The sequence below is a fragment of the Taudactylus pleione genome, unplaced genomic scaffold, assembly GCF_031769625.1.
Source record: "Taudactylus pleione unplaced genomic scaffold, aTauple2 ptg000671l, whole genome shotgun sequence".
Classification (NCBI taxonomy): Eukaryota; Metazoa; Chordata; class Amphibia; order Anura; family Myobatrachidae; genus Taudactylus; species Taudactylus pleione.
The window spans coordinates 9,591,130-9,614,508 of NW_028285073.1; the positions used below are offsets into that span (position 1 = coordinate 9,591,130).

Here is a 23,379-nt window from a genome sequence, read left to right on the forward strand (position 1 = left end):
GCTGTCACTCACCATCAACAGCACGCCCCCTTTGGTGCGAGACCCCGAGCGACGTATTTCTCATCGCTTGCCGGGTCTCGCGCATGCGCACGACGGAGCTCCCTCCGTCGTGCGCATGCGCCCAACATCGACCCGCTTGCGAGAGACCTTCGCTCGCGAGCGGGTCTGAATGACCCCATGTGTGTGTGTGACACAGCTGCACCGCGTGTGTAGTGCTGACCGGACGGAGTTCGGTCAGCACTACACAGTGCCAAACACACAGCCGCCGGCTCTGGCAGCTGTGTGTTTGTTGTAATTAGCAGCCTATGAGAGTCTGTCAGACTCTCATCGGCTGCTGCTGCTCCCACTGCGGGAGCCATCTTCCGGCTTTCGCAGTGGGTAATGGGAGAGACGTCATGATGTAATGACGTCTCTCCCATAATGCAAAGCGGCCGGAGGAGCCGGTAGCAGCGTCAGGACCAGGAGCGGGGTTTCAGGTAAGTGTTTTTTTTGTTATTACGTCTCTCTCTACTGGGGGGGGTTGCTACTGGGGGCACTACCAGGGGGGGGGGGATATTACTACTGGGGCACTACCAGGGGGGGGGGATATTACTACTGGGGGCACTATCAAGGGGGTGGGTATATTACTACAGGGGGCACTATCAGGGGGGTGGGTATATTACTACAGGGGGCACTATCAGGGGGGTGGGTATATTACTACAGGGGGCACTATCAGGGAGGTGGGTATATTACTACAGGGGGCACTATCAGGGAGGTGGGTATATTACTACAGGGGGCACTATCGGGGGGGGGTATTACTACAGGGGGCACTACCAGGGAGGGGGTATTACTACTGGGGGCATTACCAGGGTGGGGGTATTACTACTGGGGGCACTACCAGGGAGGGGGTATTACTACTGGGGGCACTACCAGGGAGGGGGTATTACTACTGGGGGCACTACCAGGGAGGGGGTATTACTACTGGGGGCACTACCAGGGAGGCGGTATTACTACTGGGGGCACTACCAGGGAGGGGGTATTACTACTGGGGGCACTACCAGGGAGGGGGTATTACTACTGGGGGCACTACCAGGGGGGGTATTACTACTGGGGGCACCACCAAGTGGTGGGTATTAGTACTGGGGGCACTACCAAGTGGTGGGTATTAGTACTGGGGGCACTACCAGGGGGGGGTATTAGTACTGGGGGCACTACCAGGGGGGGTATTACTACTGGGGGCACTACCAGGGGGGGGTATTACTACTGGGGGCACTACCAGGGGGGGGTATTACTACTGGGGGCACTACCAGGGGGGGGTATTACTACTGGGGGCACTACCAGGGGGGTATTACTACTGGGGGCACTACCAGGGGGGGGTATTACTACTGGGGGCACTACCAGGGGCCCTACCAGGGGGGGGTATTACTACTGGGGGCACTACCAGGGGGGGTATTACTACTGGGGGCACCACCAAGTGGTGGGTATTAGTACTGGGGGCACTACCAAGTGGTGGGTATTAGTACTGGGGGCACTACCAGGGGGGGGTATTACTACTGGGGGCACTACCAGGGGGGGGGTATTACTACTGGGGGCACTACCAGGGGGGGGTATTACTACTGGGGGCACTACCAGGGGGGGGGGGGTTTACTAGTGGCCGCACTACCGGGGGGGGGGGGTTATTACTACCAGTAGCTGCTGCATTTCCCACCCTAGGCTTATACTCGAGTCAATAAGTTTTCCCAGTTTTTTGTGGTAAAATTAGGTACCTCGGCTTATATTCGGGTCGACTTATACTCGAGTATATACGGTATGTACTTTGTAAGGCACGGCAGGTCCCTTGTGGCACCATATAAATGTAGGATAATAATAACACGGCATATTAGACATTTCAACAAGGTGCGTTGAAAAACCAGGTTGACAATGTACTGTACCTTCATAGTTTTACAGATATATAAATGCCATTTTTTTAGTTTAGTTGTCTTGTACTAAAACACTATACAAAACTGGTTTATTTCAATCATTAACAGCATTTTAACTAACTTCAATCACTGGGTAACATGAGGTCAAAGCAGATGAACGATATCATTGGCCAGTGTCATTTTTTTTTTTTTTTTTTGAAGATAACATCGGAGAGGAGGGGAAAATTACTCCACATATAAACCTCACTGTTACCAGCTACTGACAGTACTGAAATTAACAACAGTTCCTTAAGTGTACGAGCTACTAGGATTGGCACATAGGATGTACACATTTCTGATGCAGTTGGGTTGACATTTGTTGCTCTATAAAACAAATGCCACTTATATTAGCAGCTAATTTGTCTATTATGGACCTGGACGTGTCCACTTTGGAGACTTACATCAGCTCCAAATAACAGGTCTAAAATAGGAAATTCTTGAACCATGTGTATAACAGAAATAGAAGCTTCTCTGCCTGCAGTATTAAGAGGGATGAAAACTCTGAATGAAGGATCAGATAGGTTGAATCTGAATACTACCAGTGAATGAACATTTTTCAGGTTTAATATAGTAATCTTAAGGAGGGTACCCACTTAGCGATTTTACCAAGCGATTGCACGATAACGACGTCGTTATCGTGCAATCGCTTGCAAATTGCGCATGCATCGCGCATATTTTGGTTAGAAACCACCATTGATGCGCGTGCACGCTGGTCGTTTCCGACATCTATCATCGCCCGTACATGCTGGTCAATCTGACGATCCCATCAGGTCCTTAATGTGCGGGGATGATTGATGTGCCTAGACTGAACGAGTGAACGTTCAGTGTAGGCACATCACTAGACATGGAAACGACAGAACAATTACAATGTCGTAATCGTGCTGTTTCCATGTCTACTAGTGGATACACGGCTTTAAATTTTAGTACACACAATCTTAGATTAGATCTATTGACTGTTTTATTGATGTAAATCATATTCATTTTCTGTGCTAATCAGTTCAATTGCTAGGATTAATTTGCTGGTAATTTCTACACCTCTCCTGTTTTTTTATTGTGAAACTCTAACTATTCCTTCAATCTTTAAACCAAAAATGTATTTCAAAAGTATACATAGTAATAATGATGGCACATGCCTCAAAATAGTTTTTATGTTATATCTTCTACATCATACTTGCCACCTCTCCCTGATTGTCAGGGAGACTCCCTGAAATACGTAGTAGCAATTTCCCAGCTTCCCTAAAGAGTCTAGCAATCTCCCTGATTGCACCTTAAGGTGCCCATCCACGAGACGATTAAGTTGAGTGATTGAACGATAACGATCGTTTATAAATCGTTTGGAAAAATGTCTAAAATGACCAGAGATGTGGGTGCCCACTGGTCGTTTAGACATCCATCATCGTGCAAACATGCTGGTCAACCTGACGATAACGTCAGGTTGAGCATGTTTGAAAGTCTGTGATGAGCCTGCACTGAATGAGCAGTCGTTCAGTGCAGGCTCATCAATCATCTGCAAACGACTGCACGATTACAATGTCGTAATCGTGCAGTCGTTTTCATGTCTGTTAGTGGATGGGCACCTTTACCCCCATTATATAGCTGTTATAAACTTGGAAACAAATATATCGAACATATATACATTCATTTGGTTTTATCAGTGCCATTTCCCTGCATTGTTTATAAGGCACAATGACCCCTATGGCTACATGCATTTTCATATAAAGTTTCTCTTGGATACTTATATGGAACCCCTTGTAAAACACAATACGTGAACAAGACTTGAAAAGTATTAGAGTGTTTTCAATCAACAAGTAGATCTTACGGACTGCTTTGGGTCTCGTTGACATTTGGATGTAAGTAAACTTTATGGCACACCTCTCAGATGTAGCAGTACACGTCCACTTTACCGCCCGCTCATAGGTGCTGCTTTTACAATCTCCCTGAAATTCTTTTTCCAAAGGAATGGGTATGGATGACTGGCGGTCAGAAGACCAACAGCCGCATCCCGATCTGCAAAATCCTGACAGGGGCTGGTATGTACACTTACCCTCCCTCTGTCCCCCCTAAGTGGTATCTTCATCCTCTTCGCCATAGTGGTGTCGGTATCTTGATCGTGTTCGGGATTCTGGCGTCGGTATATCGACGTCCGGTATTCCGTCTGCCGGCATTCTGACCAGATCCGTTTCAAAAGTAGGCAAGTATGCTCTACATACACCATGCCCTTAAATTTGAGAATTCCCTTAACCGTTCATTCACTGGCTGATTCAGCCTACTACATGACCGAAGAAATATAGTCACTCAAATATTGCACATAGGCAGTTAATGGTCATCAGCCAACCAAATGCCGTCTGCTGGTCACTTTGGAGCTCACCCACAATTTGTGGCCAAGTTAGTCTAAAAATAGAAAATTGGCTGTCCAAAATCTGTGTACACGAACAGCGTAATATTTGGAACTTTACGTAAGAAATCTGATTGATATGCAGTCAAAATCTTGCCACATGAAAGTAAAAACTATAAGGGGGAGATTCAATTGTTTTTTAGGCGGCAGTTAGTATTGGGTGCCCAATGTAGCTATTCAATTGTTGCTCCGATCGGACGCGAGTGCAGCGGGCGCCCAGATTTCTGCTCCCACCCTCCTGAGATGGCGACAAGAAATCCATGAAAAGTTGAGTTTTTGGCTACCAAAACTACTGTTTGGTAGCACTAACCAGGAATTTGGGGGTAAGCCGCCCCTACAATGGTGCCACCTATTACACAGCTCTAAACCTGCTCTCCTGGGAGTAGCAAATACATATTACCCTGGGAGGGACGGCTGCCAATTCTCTGAGCCAACTATAGTTATGCAAAGTTATGTAAATATTATAGTAAGACAGATTGGGTCATCTTATGGTTTTCTGTGTTTTGCCCTGTTCCGCCAGAGACTTTTTCACAATATATGTCTTAATCACATCGCAAATGTGACAAAACTACAATGTACGGGTACCCCGCCGAATACTGGCATTGCATGCAGCTGCTGGTGGCTCAGGACGCTAACCTGTGTAAAAAGGCGAGACACGGAGGTCCGATACAAGTGATCCGCGCCATGCTTCATCTGTAACTTCATACCAAGTCATTTATGGGTTTACACTGTTTAATAAATAGCCTCCATAAAGTGAAAACATTTATAACCAGCACCCAAGAATATAATCAGAGCAAACAATTAAAAACATGGGGATAGAAATATAAAATAATTTATTGCTAACATTTAATTATATACCCAACACCGACATATTCTATTGCCCTTTACTTTTGTGAACAAAAAAGTACAAAAAAAACCAACACAGAGAAATAAGACAAAGAGGCAAGAAGGTAAAATCAATAGAAGATACAGCCTGGGAAACTATAAATGTGCATAGAGGAGATAGTACATCCAAGTATAGAAGTAGCAGATGAAATCACTACTTACTATACACTTCCAGTGCTCTGTAGGCAGTGTCGTGGAGAGTTTTATATGCACCCATCAGGTTCAATGACAGGACACAATACATTGGACCCAGTTCAGACATTCCTAACTGTGTTACAGCAAATTAAAGGGAACTACGCCATAGATAAAACTTGCTTTCTTCACAATACGTTATGTTCATTTAATAGCACCTAATTCAGTGTTCGCAGGTGACTTATTTCCCTGGTTGCAATAAATTGAGATTTCAGCTGAAAAATTTAATCTCTCAAATCATAATAGAAATGCAGGTTGTGAGGAGACTGAGCTGCTCCCCCATCATCCTACCCAACTATCATTGTAAGGCAGCAATGGTGCCTGAAAGAGCTGCTTTTGCTCTATGGCCCAGTTAGACCCAACAAACAGTCATGGAAAGGACTGTGCTGACCCTAGGGTTTTTCCTCATAGTAGCCGGTCACAGATATATCTGGTCAATCTAATAATGATCCCTATTGCAGCAACCAAGAAAATCCAGTTTACAACAGATGTATTAGTAATAAAAGTAAGGCAGATCTATTGGAGTGTCTGATGACCCATAGAGGTCTTTAATAGAACACAAAAATAAAGCTAACACCAGTGAAATAAGAGGTTGTTGTGGTTCCCAAACGCGGTCCTCGAGGCACCCCAACAGTTCAGGTTATAGAGATATCCATGGTTGACCACAGGTGGTTAAATCAAATTGACTGAGGTTTTAATTAAGTCACCTATGGTAAAGCATGGATATCCTTAAAACCTTGACTTTGGACTGTTACATCGGATTTCTGTGGAGGCTGAGATGAGCAAAGCTTTTGTTATGCCCGGCTTCATGAGCATTAGCCTTCGCAAATGTAAGACGAGAATTAAGACAGTGTACACTGAAGTGCCAAAAGTCTTGCGATAGCAGTATGTAAAAGGTAATGGTAGGTGGCTTCACCTTGCTGTGACATCTTGGAAATGCCCAGACCTGCATCATTTGTAATCTGACATCTCGTGAGTCAGTTTGAACACCAGCGAGGCTGCTCATGGCAAGGCGATATGAATTATCGGAGTTCAAACGGTGCATGATAGTGGGTGTCCGATGGATAGGACATTCCATTTCCAAAGTTGTGCAGACAGGGTTACAGTTGTACCAGGAATAAATTCCTCATGGAAGGTACCACCACCCACTGTGGACAGCGCAGTGGCCGACCACAGGTGCTTAATGATCGTGACCAGCGGCATCTGGCCAGAATTGTCCGTGGTAACAGACAAGCCACAAGAGATGAAATCACATCCAAATTCAACACAGGAGGTGCCAGACGCATCCAGCAGGTCAGTGCAACGTTCTTTAGCTTCCATGGGATATGGGAGCAGAAGACCCACCAGAGTGCCCCTGTTAAAGCTACGGCACCGGACATTGTGCCTCACCTGGGCTTGCAACATCGCTAATTGGACCCTGGAGGACTGGTAACTTGCGACATGGTCCGATGGGTCACGGACCCCAGTTGTCAACAAGTGACCATGCAGACTGATGGCGGTTCCATAATGGTGTGGGATGTGTTCACGTGGCATGGGTTGGGTCCGCTTGAACATGTCATTAACAGGTAACCAATATTGATATGTTGCATTGCTTGATGACCATTTGCAGCTCTTCAGGGACTTCATGTACCACCACAACAATGGAATATTCCAACAGGATAATGCACCATGTGATCAATCCCAAGTTGCCTAAAATTGGTTCGAGGAGCATTCTGGAGGGTTCCCACAAATGGTGTGGCCACCACATTCATCTAACATGAACTCAATGGAGCATTTATGGGAAGTGGTGGAGAGGTCAATTTGCACCCAAGATCCTGCATCTACAAATATCAGAGTTGTGGGAAGTTAGCAAGACGGTATGGGTCAACATCTCTCCAAAGGTCTCCCATCCACTTGTGGAATCAATACCACGTCAAGTTGCTGCACTTCCCCAGTCTAGAGGGGTTCCTAAACTATACTAGGCATCTATCACATGGCTTTTGGCATTTCAGTGTATAGTACCATGTATCAAACTCCTATTTTCCCATAAGGGTATAATGGTAATGGCATAGAAACAGATAAATCACAGGTGCACAACTCCAAATTACTGATTATATATAATGGTAATGGCCCTTACCACCTATTTTCCCATAAGGTTATAATGGAAATGATAATGGTCCTTACCACATCTCAACCTAACCAAATGGCCGTTTTCACCATCTTCAGTCACTAATTCTATTCACTAATGGTGACTATGAGCAAACCTTATATTGGACAATGTGAAAGGGCAAAATATTCCTAAGAGGAGCCCATAAGAAAAGATCACAATCATTTTATAGGAAACCCATTTAAAAGGGACCATCAACTCCTAAACTTACTAACCATGGCTTCACACAGATCATGCATAAAACACTCCTGACATCTGTCTGTCTGACAGGTCTGTGTACAAAAATCTGCAAGTCCGCAGAGAGAAAAGGCTGAGTTGTGACCGCTGCTGGCAACTCGTCCCCTTTGCAAGCAGTATGGCCACACTTTGGTGTCTATCCCATTAGGTGCAAAGTCTACGCTATTTTTACTTAAAGATCAGTGGAGAGACTAGAATGGTCAATGTATTATACTTAATGGGGAAATTACCTTAAAATATCACACCTTTCAACACTTAGGTCCATATTCAATTAGGCTGCGAAATGCAGTTACTGGGGATACTTTATCACCGATAACATCATTTTCGCTTATCCCTGTATTCAATTTGTTCGACTTTTCGCCGGTGCCAAAAGTCAGTGCATCAGACCCTGCGAAAAAGTATCACCTACGAATAGGTGGCAAAAAAAACCCTGCAGAATTGGGGTTTTGGGGTACAAACTTCCAAAAACCACCCTGCACACCTTGGACAGTCCCCCAAAGGTAATCAGTGACAAAATTGAAAAAAAAAAAGTTGTTCCACAGGACACCCCAAAAACAGTACTTTCATTTTGGGGGTGAAAAAAAGATGGGGGACAAACTTTAAAACTAGCGAAATAGACTGAGGCCGGGTCCCCAATTATGCCCCAGGTATTTTCTTGTTTGCAGGTGGTTGCGGAAGGTGGATTTTTAAAACTTCACATTAGCAACTTTAAAATATGCTAGTACCCATTTTCATGTACCCAAATTTGATGGGACTACTTGGTTTTTTTTTTAAGTTGCTAAATGCTATTCTTCACCACTTTCCCAAAGACGCTAAATAGCACCTATTGAGACCATTTAAAGACCCCCAAATACCTTTAGCAGGGCTATTTGGGGGTACCCATAGTGAACCCCCATGTCAGAGCATCTTTTGGGGGACTGTCAGGCTGATTTCCCCATAAATGACAGCACTTTTCGCTGATTACCTTTCCGACGATTTAAAATTGAATACGGGGATACGCGGGGACGAGCATTATACTTTATCGCAGCCAAAACCTCCGACGACGGCGAAAAGTCTGGCAACTGAGTTTTCACTTCTAATTTAGCGTTCCCACTAGGCTGTTTTAGCGGGGCGCGGCGCCCTGCCCTAACAGCCTGTGGGAACCGTCTTCACCCGGGGGTTGCAGTGTCCCGCGGGTGAAGAAATGTGCGGTGACTCGGTCACCGCCGGAGAATAGACGCTGGGCGCATGCGCCCGGCATCTATTCTCCCTCTCTGCAGGGCTTGGGGGCTGCCCGGCGTCTCCGTAAGAGTGACGGGCACGTCCCCAAGAGTGACGAAAAGGGGACGCGTCTTATAGACACGCCCCCTTTTCGATGACCACGCCTCCTTCTCGGTCGCGCGCACGCACGAACGTGCCCTCTCTAGCTCCAGCGCCCTGCCTCGCGCCGGAGGCAGAGTGAACACTATAATTGAATATGCCCCTTAGGGGTATATATACGAAACAGCCGCTTGCTAGCAGGTTTAAGCTCAAAATTTTAAGTGGCACGAATATTAAGTGCAAAGCCCGGCATGCTAATAGAGATCCAAAGAGACTCACAGCTGTAACTTCAGCTACTGCTAACAGTCATTAAAACAAAGGGCAAAATAATAATAGCCCACAATTTGCGGGAGCAAGTGAGATAGTCACTAGATTAAAAACGGCAAATAGTATAAAGGTATAACCAGGTTGGTTTGCCTTTAAACTGCCGCTTTAAATCTAGCGACTAACTAACCAGAATCATGCCAGCTCTCACAAATTGTGGGCTATTCAATTTGGCCCGAAGAGTGTAAAACTTTTGCAATTAATTACGTTCTGCTTTGTATTATCAAGTTATTTTAATTTGTGTTGATCAGTGGTAAGATTGCTGAATAAATCAATATTAATTACATGAGATAAAATTACAAAATGTGAAAGTTTCATTTTTATAGCTATAGTGTTTCACATGGTTGAATTGAGCACTTTTAGGTACATAGCTGAATGGATGTGCCTCACCATTATAATATAGTATGCTGTATGTTGGAAATACTAAAAGGCCGATTTCATTCAGCTCGTTGCTAATGGCGCCGGTAAGGAGTTCCCAGAGCTATTCAATTTAGCGCAGTTAAGTCCGACTAAAAGATTTCTTCTTGCACCCTCTCCTGAGGGTGCAACAGAAATCATACTAATGTGCCGGCCGCGAGGCTGTTTTTCGGCTCAGCACGGTGCTAACAGCCTTGCGGCCGGGAATATAGTCGGAGAATGCCGGTTAGCGCAACTAAATACCCAGCTTTAGTTGCGCTAACCGTCATTCTTTGACTTAAGAGGCTTTAGTCGGACTTAACAGCACGCTGAATCGACTGGCTCCCAGAACTTCCCGGCGGTATTTACAGCACACAGAGTTGAATCGCCCCCAAAGACCAGGTTTTTATTGCCTATCCCAATTAAAGCCTTAAGCTGGCCATCCACTATACAGTTTTCTGTCAGATATCGGTCTAATCTGGCTGGTTGGAATGAAAACCTGGTAATGTATGGGAGCAAATGAGTGTCGATCATATGGTTTTAAACACTGAAAAAAGGACAAATTTTTTTTTCAAATTGGTGTGTTTTAACCTATTTGTCTGAACACCCATTTTGGGATATTTTCCAGTGTTTGTGAGCAAATGGACGATTGTCATTTGCTCCCATACATTACCAGGTTTTCATTCCAACCTGCCAGATTGGACAGATATCTGACAGAAAATTGTATATAATGGATGGCCAGCTTAACACGGATTTACTATGCTTTGTGTCTGCCCTGTCCCGACTTTAGTCTGATCATTTAAGCCACATTTCCAGAAGTTTTGTTTTGTGCTTGACATTGATAAGTTGGGCAGCACATACGGTGTAATGGTTAGCATTACTGCCTTACAGCACTGAGGTCGTGGGTTCGATTCCCACCACGGCCCTAATTGTGTGAAGTTTGTATATTCTCCCTGTGCTTGCGTGGGTTTCCTCCGGGTACTCCGGTTTCCTCCCACACTCAAAAAATATATTTGTAGGTTAATTGGCCCCAAACACAAATGTTAACCCTAGTGTGTATGTGGTAGGGAATACAGAGTGTAAGCTCCACTGGGGCAGGGACTGATATGAATGGACAAATATTCTCTGTAAAGCGCTGCGAAATATGTGTGAGTTATATAAATAACTGGTAATAAAAAATAAATAATGTTTTAAAATTATATTCTTATTTTGCAATTGGGGACAGCGTAGACATTGTATTAAAGCAAAGGAGGAAGCTAAAGAAATGGATATACTAAAATTTTTAATCTATCCCAACCAAGCATGCAACGTCACATCTATCACATTATCATACATCCTTGACAGGGTAAAGCTGGGTACACACTAGGTCGACGGACGATTGGTTTGTGCATACACACTTACAATCGTCTGCCCAATGTGCCAGGGCTTGACGTCATCACTGGGCAGGCATTTAAAATGCCTGCCCAGTTGACATGTCACTCATCGGCAGGTCCATGCAGCATGTGTAAGGGTGATCGGCGGGGTGCACGTACTTACCAGGAGATGACCGATATCTTTCAGATATATCACCCATCTGCTGCGCTGCAGGGCCAATCCAATATGTATGTGAACAACGTCGTTTGCAGACACATCGGATGTACACACCCACCGATGTACTATAAATATATTGGCAATGGAAAGAGACGGAGGTCGGGACGCCCGTGGGTGAACCAAGGTAAGACGCAGTTTAGGAGGAAGTGCCTGGCGGATAGCCCTTGTAGGGTTTAAAAACTAGGGACATCCCCTCCCCAGACTGATACTACGTTTTAGAGGTTTTGGATCAGGGTGAGGCTTACACATAGGCATATCATTGATTACCTGTCCTCTAGATAGACAGTGCAGGGTCCTGACACCGGTACCCCTCGGTCAGTCCCCCCCGCCCGTACACTAGTCCATTGGCCTGTGCACTCTAGGGGTACCCACATCAAAATCTACTCAGCTGCAGAAAGAACTACCACCTTTTGAAGATCCTCTGCAAATCATTTACCGACAGACATCTTCTGCATTAGAATTGTGGGACGCCACTCTCTAATTGGCTACCCATTCATATATACAGGTTGAGTCTCCCATATCCAAAATGCTTGGGACCAAGGGTATTTTGGATAACAGAATATTCCGTATTTTGGAATAATTGCATATCATAATGAAATATCTTGGGAATGGGACCCCAATATACACACAGAATGCATATATGTGTTATATGCACCTTATACACATAGCCTGCAGCTCATTTTATACAATATTTTCAATAATTTTGTGGCTCAAGCAAAGTTTGTGTACATACATGAAATAATTTTATGTTTCATTTACACCCTATACACACAGCCTGAAGGTAATTTTATACCATATTTTTAATAATTTGTGCCTTAGACAAAGTTTGTGTACATTGAACCATCAAAAATCAAAGGTTTTATTATCTCAGTCATGCCAAAATTATTCCGTAATTCGGAATATTCCGTATTTCGGAATATTTGGATATGGGAGACTCAACCTGTATTTAAAATTTTTGACAATGACTACTACCTCATGAAATTATCAATAAGATTCTATTAGTTTTCAACTGGAAGTAAATTTGTATGCATGTTTTCTTTTATTTATTTGTGTTATTTTCTATTTTTATGTCATTTGTTCAGATTAGGTTTACCTAGGTGCATATTCACTACACGCTAAAAATGAACGATTACAACATCGCCATCGTTCATTAATCGTGCAGTGAATATGCCGGCAACGACCAGCGATGCACGGTCCCGCTGGCCGTTACTGGCATCTGTCATCGCCTGAAAATGCAGGCCAACCTGCCGATATTGACAGGTTGTGCATGTTCAGGGATGAGGGATGTCGTTCAGTGAGGGCACAATATCCACTGCACAGTATGATGAACTAGATCCATCCACATCAGTTTCAGAGGTGCAATTTCTATCATTTGTTTATTCAGTATATTGAAGCATACTAGGGTTCCTTCATCTGCATTTTTGCTGCCTACTTAGTACCCTTATCTAGAGAGCACTAGGTGTCTTCCATCATTGAATGGTGTCCGATTGGTGTGTGTGTGTGTGTGTGTGTATAGCTTACCAAATCTGGCGCTAAGTGTGTACCCAGCTTAAGTGCCACAGGTTGTATATTGGTCAAGCCAGTTTCAGTATGATATGTTGACAGTCAATTATATATATATTTATGTGTTATTTTCTATTTTTATGTCATTTGTTCAGTTTAGGTTTACTCAGGTGCATATCCACTACACGATAAAAAAAAAAATATATATATGACACAATAATGTCAACATATTCAGAATGTCAACGCTGACGAAATATTGACAGGTACATAAAGTCAACAACCAATTTTAAGCCTAAAACTTCTATTGTTGACATTTGACCTGTGCACTGTAGCCATTGGGGGAAATTCAATTCACCGCAATGTTTACTCCGATAGGAAGCAGTTAAGTCGGAGAATGCCAGTTCTCGCGTGGCACTAACAGCCTCGAGGCCGCTACTTTAGTCGGAGAATGCAGGTTCTCACTTCAAAACACACGTTAAAGTTACGAGAACTGGCATTCTCAGACAGTAAGGTGGCAAAATAGTATTTATGAAAAAAAAGGGGGCAGAGACTCATTTTATGAGTAACAAGGGCACAGAGACATAGATAAGGGGGCATGATTATTATTTTAAAGACAAAGATTTTATTGATTAGGAGAGACATACACCTTTTTCAGCCATGAGTACCAGAGTGGGACCGATGCTACTTAGTACTGGCGCAGGAATCCCTAGGTGTGGGGATCCAAACCAATATCCAGACCCCCCCTGAACTTCTAAGGAGGTCCCTTAGCGGTCTAGGCCCGGTCAAGAAGGAGAATGTTTTTTTTTGTTTGTTTTTTTACTGTAGCAGTGATTGCAGCTATCACTCTGGTCACAGACACCCCTTGCAGTGATTTGTACAATTGCAATTTATTACATCTGACGATTTGTACACGCAAGGGGGTCAAAAACAAAATGGCACAGCAGGTTGCAGCGACTCATCTTTGAAAATTATGTTTTTTCTGCCCATTTTGCATTTATTACATAAAGTAATTTTTAACTCTGCCAAACAAATCTCAGGAGCCTTTGGGAACAGGCAGTATCCAAAGATAAGCTTTTAAGGTGACCACAGTTCATTCATGATCCCCGTTACTGGCATTCCATTTAATGTACTACAAAGAGTACAATTGTATCACACAGGGACCAAATGTAGCAAATATGCAGCTGAAAAATAAACATGTAAATTTATCCCCCCATCCCCCCCCCAAAAAAAAACAAAAAAAAAAACAGGCATTAAAAATATACACAATACTGTATGCGCCAGATTTTGTCAGTAAAAAGCAAAAGCAGCAATACAGTTTGTAGTACTTTCTGGCATTCATGTAATCTAAATCATTAAATCAAAAACAGGAAAATTACATCCCTGTAATGCATCATTTTAATTACATGTTCTAGCTGTTAAATTTATGTGTGCTCTATTCTGGAATTCCTCTAGGAAAGCCTGTTTATACTCTTCATGCTCCTTTATATAGTGTATTAAATTGCAGTTTAAACATAGTGCGCTCAGCTGATTTCTAGACGTTTCCACATTTACCATATATTGGGATTAGTCCAGATGTAATTCTGCAGCAGTTGGTGAACTACAAGTACAACCATACCCTTAAAGAGATAGTATACACAGTGCAACCAACTTATTAATCAAAGTGTCCGATCTTTGGTAAAATGTGATTTGATTCTGCAGATGTTGAACTGCAAGTACCACCATAGCCTTACATGTTAACTTCCAGTTCTAGGAAGTCCCTAATCTTACCGAAAGAGGATATGGGAAGATGTAAAGCTCCGTACACACGGAGCGATCATCCAGCAATACAATATAGCTGGCTGATCATCCTGCACCCTCCCTGGTGTGCTGGATGATCTATATTGATCATCCAGCACACCATCAACTTACCAATGATTATAGCGACCCGCGATCAACAATCCCTATAGTAACCTTCTCGATATCGAGCAGGTTGGCATGCATGGACAATATCAATATCGTCCAAACGATCACGCGCATCGCAGGTGGGCACTGAAAAATGCACAATATGAACGATAACTATACGATCGATATCGTTCATATCCATTTTAATCGTACCGTGTGTGCGCACCATAATTTTGTAGCTATTGAGAAACAACAAGTACCACCATATCCTTAGGTTGGGTAAACCGTAGACGATATTTCAGCCGATCTAACGGATCTGTCCAATATATTGCAAAAATTGCAATTCTACGCTCCATGTCAGGCCATGTACACTCCCGTTTGGTCGCCAGTCACATTGTCAGGTTGGCCCTACGTGCAGCTCAACATAACAATACGACCGACAACCCCTTGCAGCAGGATGCGGCTGGTGCAGACATATCGGGAGCCGGATCGTCTAGTGTGTACCGGCCGCATCACTGGGTACACATTGTCTAAAGGCCCCCATTCATCAGAGATGGATTGCAGCAATCGTGCAATTTGCAATCGATTGTGTATAAAAAATCTTTCCCTTTTCCAATCGATTGCAAATTGCACGATTGCTGCAATCCATCTCTGATGTATGGGGGCTTTAATGTGAACCCAGCTTCACAGCCAGAGTATATACACACACTGATTGCTATGGTCCCCAATCCTATAATAGGGGATGATTCAATGGCTGGACCAGACATATGACACTGCACATTGCGTTGGCCTACACATTGGATCAAGCTGGGAATTTGCATTGATGCCTAGAGGCACATCGTGACAAATTGTATCCCTCCCCCACTCCTCCGGGGGTAGATAAAGTATGAGTATACACATTTTTGCATCCATCTGAGTTCTATTACATCTCTAATCTTTTCCATAGAGTGAGATTAGATAGAATGTGGTAATGCAGCTGTTGGTGCACTACGAGCACTACCATATCCTTCTTACAGTCACAGTATATAGTGCACCCAGCTAACGTATACTAAGGACCACTTTTTCACATGGTCTTCAACCGTTGGCCCGCCAGCTGCTGTGGAACTACAAATCTCAGCATGCCCTGCCACTGTTTTGATAGAACAGCATGCTAAAACTGCGGCAGGGCATCCTGGGATCTGTAGTTCCACAGCAGCTGAAGGGCCAAAGGTTGAAGACCCAACAGTACTACAGTTTTTTGTGGAGTAACACTTAAAATATAAAACTAAAAAAAAAACAAAAAAAAAAACTGGGACTTGTAGTTCCACACAAGGCAGAAGCACAGAGAAAGCTTCACTACTCCTGTGTGCAGCTACAGTGATAATGACAATCCCTGTGACGGTGAAGGACGGGGTGCCGTGGCCGGGCTGTGTGAGTGAAAACGGACGGTGTGCGGGGAAACGTGACTCAGCAGTCATAAGATGGCGCTGGTTGGTATCCCTACCGTCAGCCATATCTCAGAGAGTGCCTCTTTTAGTCCATCCTAGTTACTCCCCCTCAGCGCTCTCTCACACTAGTCACCCACATCAGGGCGGCTCTAGTGACGCATCGCACAGCGCCGTGTCTCGGCTCTACCACACAGACCGAGCTAATAACCCGCTGCCATACGCCATCACGCCCAGCTCCCACGTCCCTGACACACCCAACTGCTCTCATGACGACGAGACGAGCGGGAGCGCGCATCTACCCCAGCGGCGGCGGCCTAGTAGAACAACAGAGACTGATTTCCAGAGAGCAAGGCGCTTTCTCTTCACTCTGCACTAGTGACGTCCGCCGAGCTGATTGGACGGGTGTTACTCGCAGTGGGCGGGGACACAGTAGTGGCGCGCCCAGCGGCGCGTACTCCGGCTCTTGACGGAGCGCGTTCCCGAAGGACGGGGTGAGCTCGCGTGGCCGCGCCTCCCCTTCCCCCCCCAGTCTCTGTTATTTCTGTTCTCGCGCTTTCTTTGTTCTTCTGTGTGTGGCGCCTGTGGTGATGTCATTGCCTCAGAGACAGAGAGACGGGCGGCGGGGACAAGCCCGGGACTGAGGGCGGATATGAGCACCATGTTTAGTGAGAATTAAAATTACCAGTTATTTATATAGCGCACACGTATTCCGCAGCGCTTTACAGAGAATATTTGGCCATTCACGTCAGTCCCTGCCCCTGTGGAGCTTACAATCTATGTTCCCTATCACATGTACACACACATACACACTGGGGTTAATTTGTGTTGGGAGCCAATTAACCTACCAGTATATTTTTGGAGTGTGGGAGGAAACCGGAGCACCCGGTGGAAACCCACGCAAGCACAGGGAGAATATACAAACTCCACACAGGTAGGGCCATGGTGGGAATTGAACCCATGACCTCAGTGCTGTGAGGCAGTAACGCTAACCATTACACCGTCTGTGCTGCCCATAAAATGAATCAGCCTTAAAAGGTGACGTTCAGTTGTCATTGTTATTGATATTGGCCAGTGTTGGGTACTGGACTGTAGAGATAGTAAAAAGGTCAACAATAGATAGACGCCGGATGTAGAGCCGGCTATACGCGGTGCGATTTAGAAACGTCACGATGTGTTGTACGATTTCTCCATACGATTTGGTCAAATGGTGTACGATTGATCGTTATGATCCTACAATACGATGCATACATGTGTGTCACCAGTGGCGTAACTTCATTCCAGGTGCCCGGAGGCAAGATAAATCTTGGTGCCCCCCCCCCAATTTTTTTTTTAAATTAACCATCCCCCCCAGCACCTATGCCAGCCCCATCTGCCGTCGCCCCCCTATGCAGTTCCCCCAGTAGTGGTCCCCCAATGCAGTGCCCCCCAGTAATGGTTCCCCTATGCAGTACCTCCAGTAGTTGTGCCCCTGGTAGTAAGGGCCCCTGTAGTGCCCCCAGTAGTAATGCCCCTTGAAGTGCCCCCTGTAGTGAGCACCACCCGCTCGCGCATATACGCACACAACAAAAAAAACAATACTTACCTTGAACCCCGCTCCAGTGCTGCTGCCGTCCGTCCCCGGCTCCCTCTCCTCGGAACTATGGGAATGACGTCACTCCCATAGTGCATTGCGGGACCCAGCAGCCAGAGCTCAGGAGTGAGCTCCGACTGGTGCCGGGGGGGTCGGGAGAGAAGGAGCTGGGCGCCCGCTGGTAACACACTCAGCGGGCGCCCGGCATATGGGGGGTGCACCCCCTGCACGGCCCGTAGTTACGCCAATGGAGGTGGACCGCTTATCAGCGGCGCTCTTCCATGCAGTGCCCTTCTGCTCCACGGGAGGTTTCTGTCCTCCCTGAGCTCGCCTTAGGACACCTGTGTTACGGTTTGACAGGTGTACCGCCCCAGTCAAACTCCCCACCTGCCATTGTCCCCGGAGCGGCAAATGACTCCATTGTCTCCGGGAGTTCCGACACCGTGTATCACATTGTTTCTACTTCAGGGTCCATAGGGTATCCACAGGATACCTTGGGGTATAGGTGATGACGTCAGTCTTCAGGCACCACAGAGTTAAAGTTTTCAGCCTCCCAGGATGCATCTGGGTCCCTCTCCTATACCCCGCCCCCGGGCCAAGGCATCTCAGTTTCGTCGGTGCCTGGCCGGAGTCGGAGGCACTGTGCAGAGGCGGGCTATGAAGAGCCCCTGAAGTTTCTTTTAAAGGCAGCGCTGGCTGCACATCTGGGAGTACAGCATGGACAGTCAGTACTGACGTCCATGCCGTCTCCCCTACACCCCGCCGGTACCAGAACGCCGGTACTGATCTGGGGATGCTGGTAGACATCTGGGGTCACGGCTAGCGGTGTCCCCAGATGTTTTGGACCATGGCCGGATCCAAGGGGATGCAGGTAAGCAGCGGGGTCCCGCGGTGGGTCCCTGCTGGTCACATGGTCCTGAGTCCCCAGGCAGGGGGCTCCCTGGGGACTGGCTGCAGCGTGGAGCCAGGCGACCAACCTGCGCTTCCACTACCCCCTGGGACAGCGGGCCGCTGCTGAGCGGCATGCGCTGCGGCGTCCCAGGGGTTAAATGCATGCCAGGGGAGCGCACTTTCCCTGTCTCACAGCCGGCGCCTCCCCTGCTGCACACAGCCTCTCTGCTCTGCCTGATTGGCCACAGTGTGTCAGCTGTCCTCCCCAGGCCGGCCTCCTTCATCTTCTGCTCCTCGGTGGCCATCTTTAAAGCATGGTGAACACTGCTGGAAGCCTGTGAGCGGTGGCATTGCGGTCTGGGTCCCCCAGCATACCTCTCCTCTGTTTGTCACAGGTCAGTGTATGCAGCACTGAGTCCTACCAGCCTGAGGGTCTGAGTAGTTGAGAATCAGCGCTAATAGTGCAGGGATTTGTTTCTTCTGCATTGTATGTGACTGAACTGCTAGCCTGCTGTCTGTACTTTCACTTTCTACTGTCAGCTTTATTACTGTCCCTGATCTTGCTCTGCTCAAAGCCCTTGCGGTGCGCGGTGTGCAGGGTGTTATTCACACTATACCAATACGTATAGGTGTGAGTGTCACATACTTACCATCATGTCTGAGACTGATTTTCCTCTCCAGCTCATGTGTACTAAATGTAAGGTACCAATAGCGGAGGGAGAGGGTAACGCGGAGGGGTTATGCCCCCAGTGCCTGGCACTGTCACGGCCGATTATGGTCACGGTCCCGGTACAGGAAACTCCCTGGGCTTGTTTCGCTAAGGCGCTTACAACCCTTGTGGGCCAGCTAGCTCCGCCACCTGCGTTTACCCAGACGGGTTTGTCCCAGCAGTCAGTGGTGTCGTCACCCATGCGGGAGTTCCCGAGACAATTGATGGTACCCCACAGTCTCCCTGTCCCTTCCCAGGTTTCTCCGGAGCCTGCGTGGGTTAATACTCTTAACTACATCGGTTCAGCATTTGTCCGATGTTTTACAGGGGGAGTCTGTGTTGCGGCCTCATAACGGCCGGTGGCGTCTTTATCTGCTCCTTATGGGGATGACGATGAGACGTCAGATCATGGGGAGATTCTGGATCTATCTGACCAAGAACCTCTCCGTACCAAAGAGCCGGACGCTAAGTCCAAGGTGTATATCCCTGGTCTTATTCGAGCGGTCCGCTCGGCTTTAGTTATTGAGGATATTGATCCTTTGGTGGCCACATTCATATATGCCTTTTTAAGGATATTAAGGGTGAGGCTACGGTGTTCCCTCTTTCTGATCAATTAGTGGATCATTTAGAGGAGGCGTGGAAAAATCCAGGTAAACGGTTTCAGCCCCAGAGACGCTTAGCCGTGGCTTATCCGTTTGCGGTCAATTATTTTTCTAAGCGGGAATCCCCTACGCAAGTGGATTCACATGTCACACGCCTAGTCAAAAGTGCCACATTGCCTATGCCTTCGATGTCATCCTTGAAGGATGTCACTGACCGCAAGGTGGAGATCTGCCTCAAAGCCGTTTATTCCCTTGCAGGGAAGCATCCAGACCGGCTCTGGCCGTGTGTTGGGTAGCCAGAGCTATGGAGCGCTGGGCGGATAATTTGGAGGCGTCTTTGGACTCTGACTGTTCGGCTGAACAGACCGAGTTGGTGGGCAATCTCCGAGACTCGGCCACTTACATTAATGAAGCGGCCTTAGATATTTGTATGCTCACCTCTAGGATCTCCTCTGCAGCCGTGGCTGCTCGTCGCACCTTATGGTTGCGTTCTTGGAAAGCGGACGCAGATTCCAAAAAGGGATTAGAAGGTCTGGACAGGTACTATTTGGTCCAGATCTGGACAAAATTGTAGTTACGTTGGCAGCAGCAAAATCTGCATGTCTTCTGTCTGCTACGATTCTTTCTAGTGCTGGTGGGTCGTCCTTTTGGCCTCACAGGGCCCAAGGTAGGCCTAAAGTACAGTCCTGTCCACGGCAGGCTGGGGCCAAGAAATTGTCCAAGCCCAAGAATCAGGTCTGGAGTACCAGATGTCCGGCTCCTAGGTCAGATAACAAACCTGCGGCCTGACGGTCCAGGCCTCCTTTTGGGGGACCCCAAAGTGGGGGGCGCCTGCTTCAGTTCGCCCGATGCTGGTCGCAGTGCATGTTCCAATTTCGCAGAGGGGCCTGGGTTTCTATTCCATTCTATTTTTGGTGCAGAAACCCAATGGGTCTTACCGTTCAATACTAAATCTAAAGGCCCTCAGCAAGTCCTTGAGGGTGCCTCTGTTTCGGATGGAGACCCTGCGGTCCATTATTCAGGGGACTACATGGTGTCATTGGACATCCAGGACGCTTACCTGCATGTCCCTATTTTTTGCGCCATCAGCAGTCCCTCAGATTGGCAATCTGCAACGAACATTTCCAGTTCCGGGCACTGCCTTTTGGCCTGGTGACTGCTCCACGGGTATTCACCAAGGTCATGGCGGTCATGGCGGCTCTCCTGCGGACGCAGGGAGTCCGACTGTTGCCTTATCTGGACGACCTCCTGTTGATAGCGGGGTCTCCAGAGTTTCTTTTACACCATCTGGATCTGACGATTGCGGTACTGCAACGTCACGGCTGGTTGACAAACTGGCAGAGGTCCACTCTCACACCGTCTCAGAGGATCCTGCACCTCGGGGCCTTATTGGACTCCAGGCAGCAGTGGATCTTTGTGACGGAGGAAAAGATCCTTGCTTTGTAGTTGAGGGTGCGCAGTTGTCTGCAGTGTCGTCGAGTGTCGACACACTTGGCAAAGAGATTATTGGGCTCAATGGTGTCGGTATTCGACATGGTGGAGTACGCCCAATTTCACTCCAAACCTCTGCTGCTATTGATCCGGTCCAGATGGAATGGATTGCCTCAGTGTCTCAAGTCCCAGACGATGGGGCTCACTCCGGATGTTCGCCTGTCTCTAACCTGGTGTTTGCAGACGCCCGTTCTGGGTGGCGAACTGGGTCCTGTTAACAACGGACGCCAGTCTCCGGTGCTGGGGAGCTGTCACGGGTCCACACTTGTTTCAGGGCAGGTGGACTCGGGCGGTAGCGGAGCTTCCAATAAACATTCTGGAGCTCCATGCGGTGTCAAGAGCTCTCCAGCGGGCACAGCCGGTTCTCCAGGGTCACCCTGTGCAGGTCCCGTCGGACAACGCCACCACGGTGGCCTATTTAAACCAGCAAGGAGGAACCGGGAGAGTGGTCTTTATACCAGGACGTCTTTCGGAGTCTGGTGGACAAGTGGGGTCTTCCAGAGATAGACCTCATGGCGTCCCGGCACAACAACAAGTTGCCGGTGTACGGGTCTCGAACATGAGACGAAAAGGCGTCTCTGGTGTATGCCCTGTCCGTCTAGTAGATGTTCCAGTTTGCCTACCTTTTCCCTCCGTTTTCCCTTCTTCCGCGGGTATTACGGAAATTCAAATCAAGAAGGAGGTACGCTACTGTTGATAGCTTCCGAGTGGCCCAGACGGCACTGGTTCTCCGACCTCCAGAGTCTGTCAGTAGACGTTCCTCTGAGGTTACCATTACGACCGAATCTGCTGTCATAGGGTCCTTGTCTTCACCCGGACCTGACTCGGTGTGGCTGTTGAAACGGTCATGCTAAGGTCCAGAGGGTTTTTCTAGCTCCGTGGTGCAAACCATACTAAGAGCTTGTAAACCTTCCTCGGCAAGAATCTACCATCGTGTGTGGCATACTTTCTTCCGGTGATGTAGACCTAGAGGTTATTCCCTTAGGGAGTTCCGCCTGTCTAGGGTGTTGGCTTTCCTACAGGCTGGACTGGATTCAGCTTCACCTGGCTTCTCTGAAAGTGCAGGTGTCTGCCCTGTCAGTCTGGTTTCATCGTAGGATTGCTGCGCTCTCTGATGTGCACACCTTTATGCGAGGTGTTCTTCGCATTCAGCCACCTTTTGTTCCACCGGTGGCGCCTTGGAATTGGGCTGTGGTCCTGAGAGTTCTCTAGGGACCGCCGTTTGAACCACTGGACTCAGTGGACTTTAAATGGCTTACAGCTGAAACCATATTCCTTCTGGCCATTGCCTCAGCCAGACGGATGTCGGATTTAGGGGTTCTCTCTTGTAGACCCCCTTTTCTGAATTTTCATAGGAATAGAGCGGTGCTTCGCACTCGTCCGGGATTCCTTCCCGAAGTGGTATCCAGTTTTCACATCAATGAAGAAATTGTTGTGCCGGCTTTCAATTCACCTGGACTTTCAGTGGGTGACGCCACTTGGGATGTTGTGCGGGCATTGAGAATTTATGTTGATCGCACTTCTTCTTTTAGGAAGTCGGACGCCTTGTTTGTCCTCTATGGCTTCCGTAAAAAGGGTTGGCCTGCTTCAAAGTAGACTTTGGCAGGCTGGATTCGTATGGCAATTTCAGAAGCTTATCTTCATGAAGGTCTTCCAGTTCCCTCCTTGGTGAGGGCTCATTCCTCTAGGTCTGTGGGTCCTTCGTTTGCAGCTAGACGTGGTGCCTCTGCAGTTCAGATCTGCAAGGCTGCTACGTAGTCTTCTGTCAATACCTTTGTGAGGTATTACGCTTTTGACATCTTTGCCTCTCAGGATGCTTCCTTCGGGCGGCGGATTCTCCTCTCAGCACAGGAGCGTCCCCACCCTTAAAGGATACTGCTTTGGGACATCCCCAAGGTATCCTG

At 47.1% G+C, this 23,379-nt stretch overlaps 1 protein-coding gene across 2 annotated transcripts in view; it reads right to left on the minus strand.

Moving 5' to 3' along the window:
- Positions 1 to 16,454, minus strand: part of RCN2 (reticulocalbin 2) — a 33,978-nt gene extending 17,524 nt beyond the window's left edge. For both annotated transcript variants that reach the window (XM_088455747.1, XM_088455746.1), the window contains exon 1: positions 16,269 to 16,454. In XM_088455747.1, coding sequence (XP_088311873.1) covers positions 16,269 to 16,278 — 10 coding nt within the window. In that variant the 5' untranslated portion in view covers positions 16,279 to 16,454. The remainder of the gene's footprint in view (positions 1 to 16,268) is intronic.
- Between the last annotated feature and the right edge of the window lie 6,925 nt (positions 16,455 to 23,379).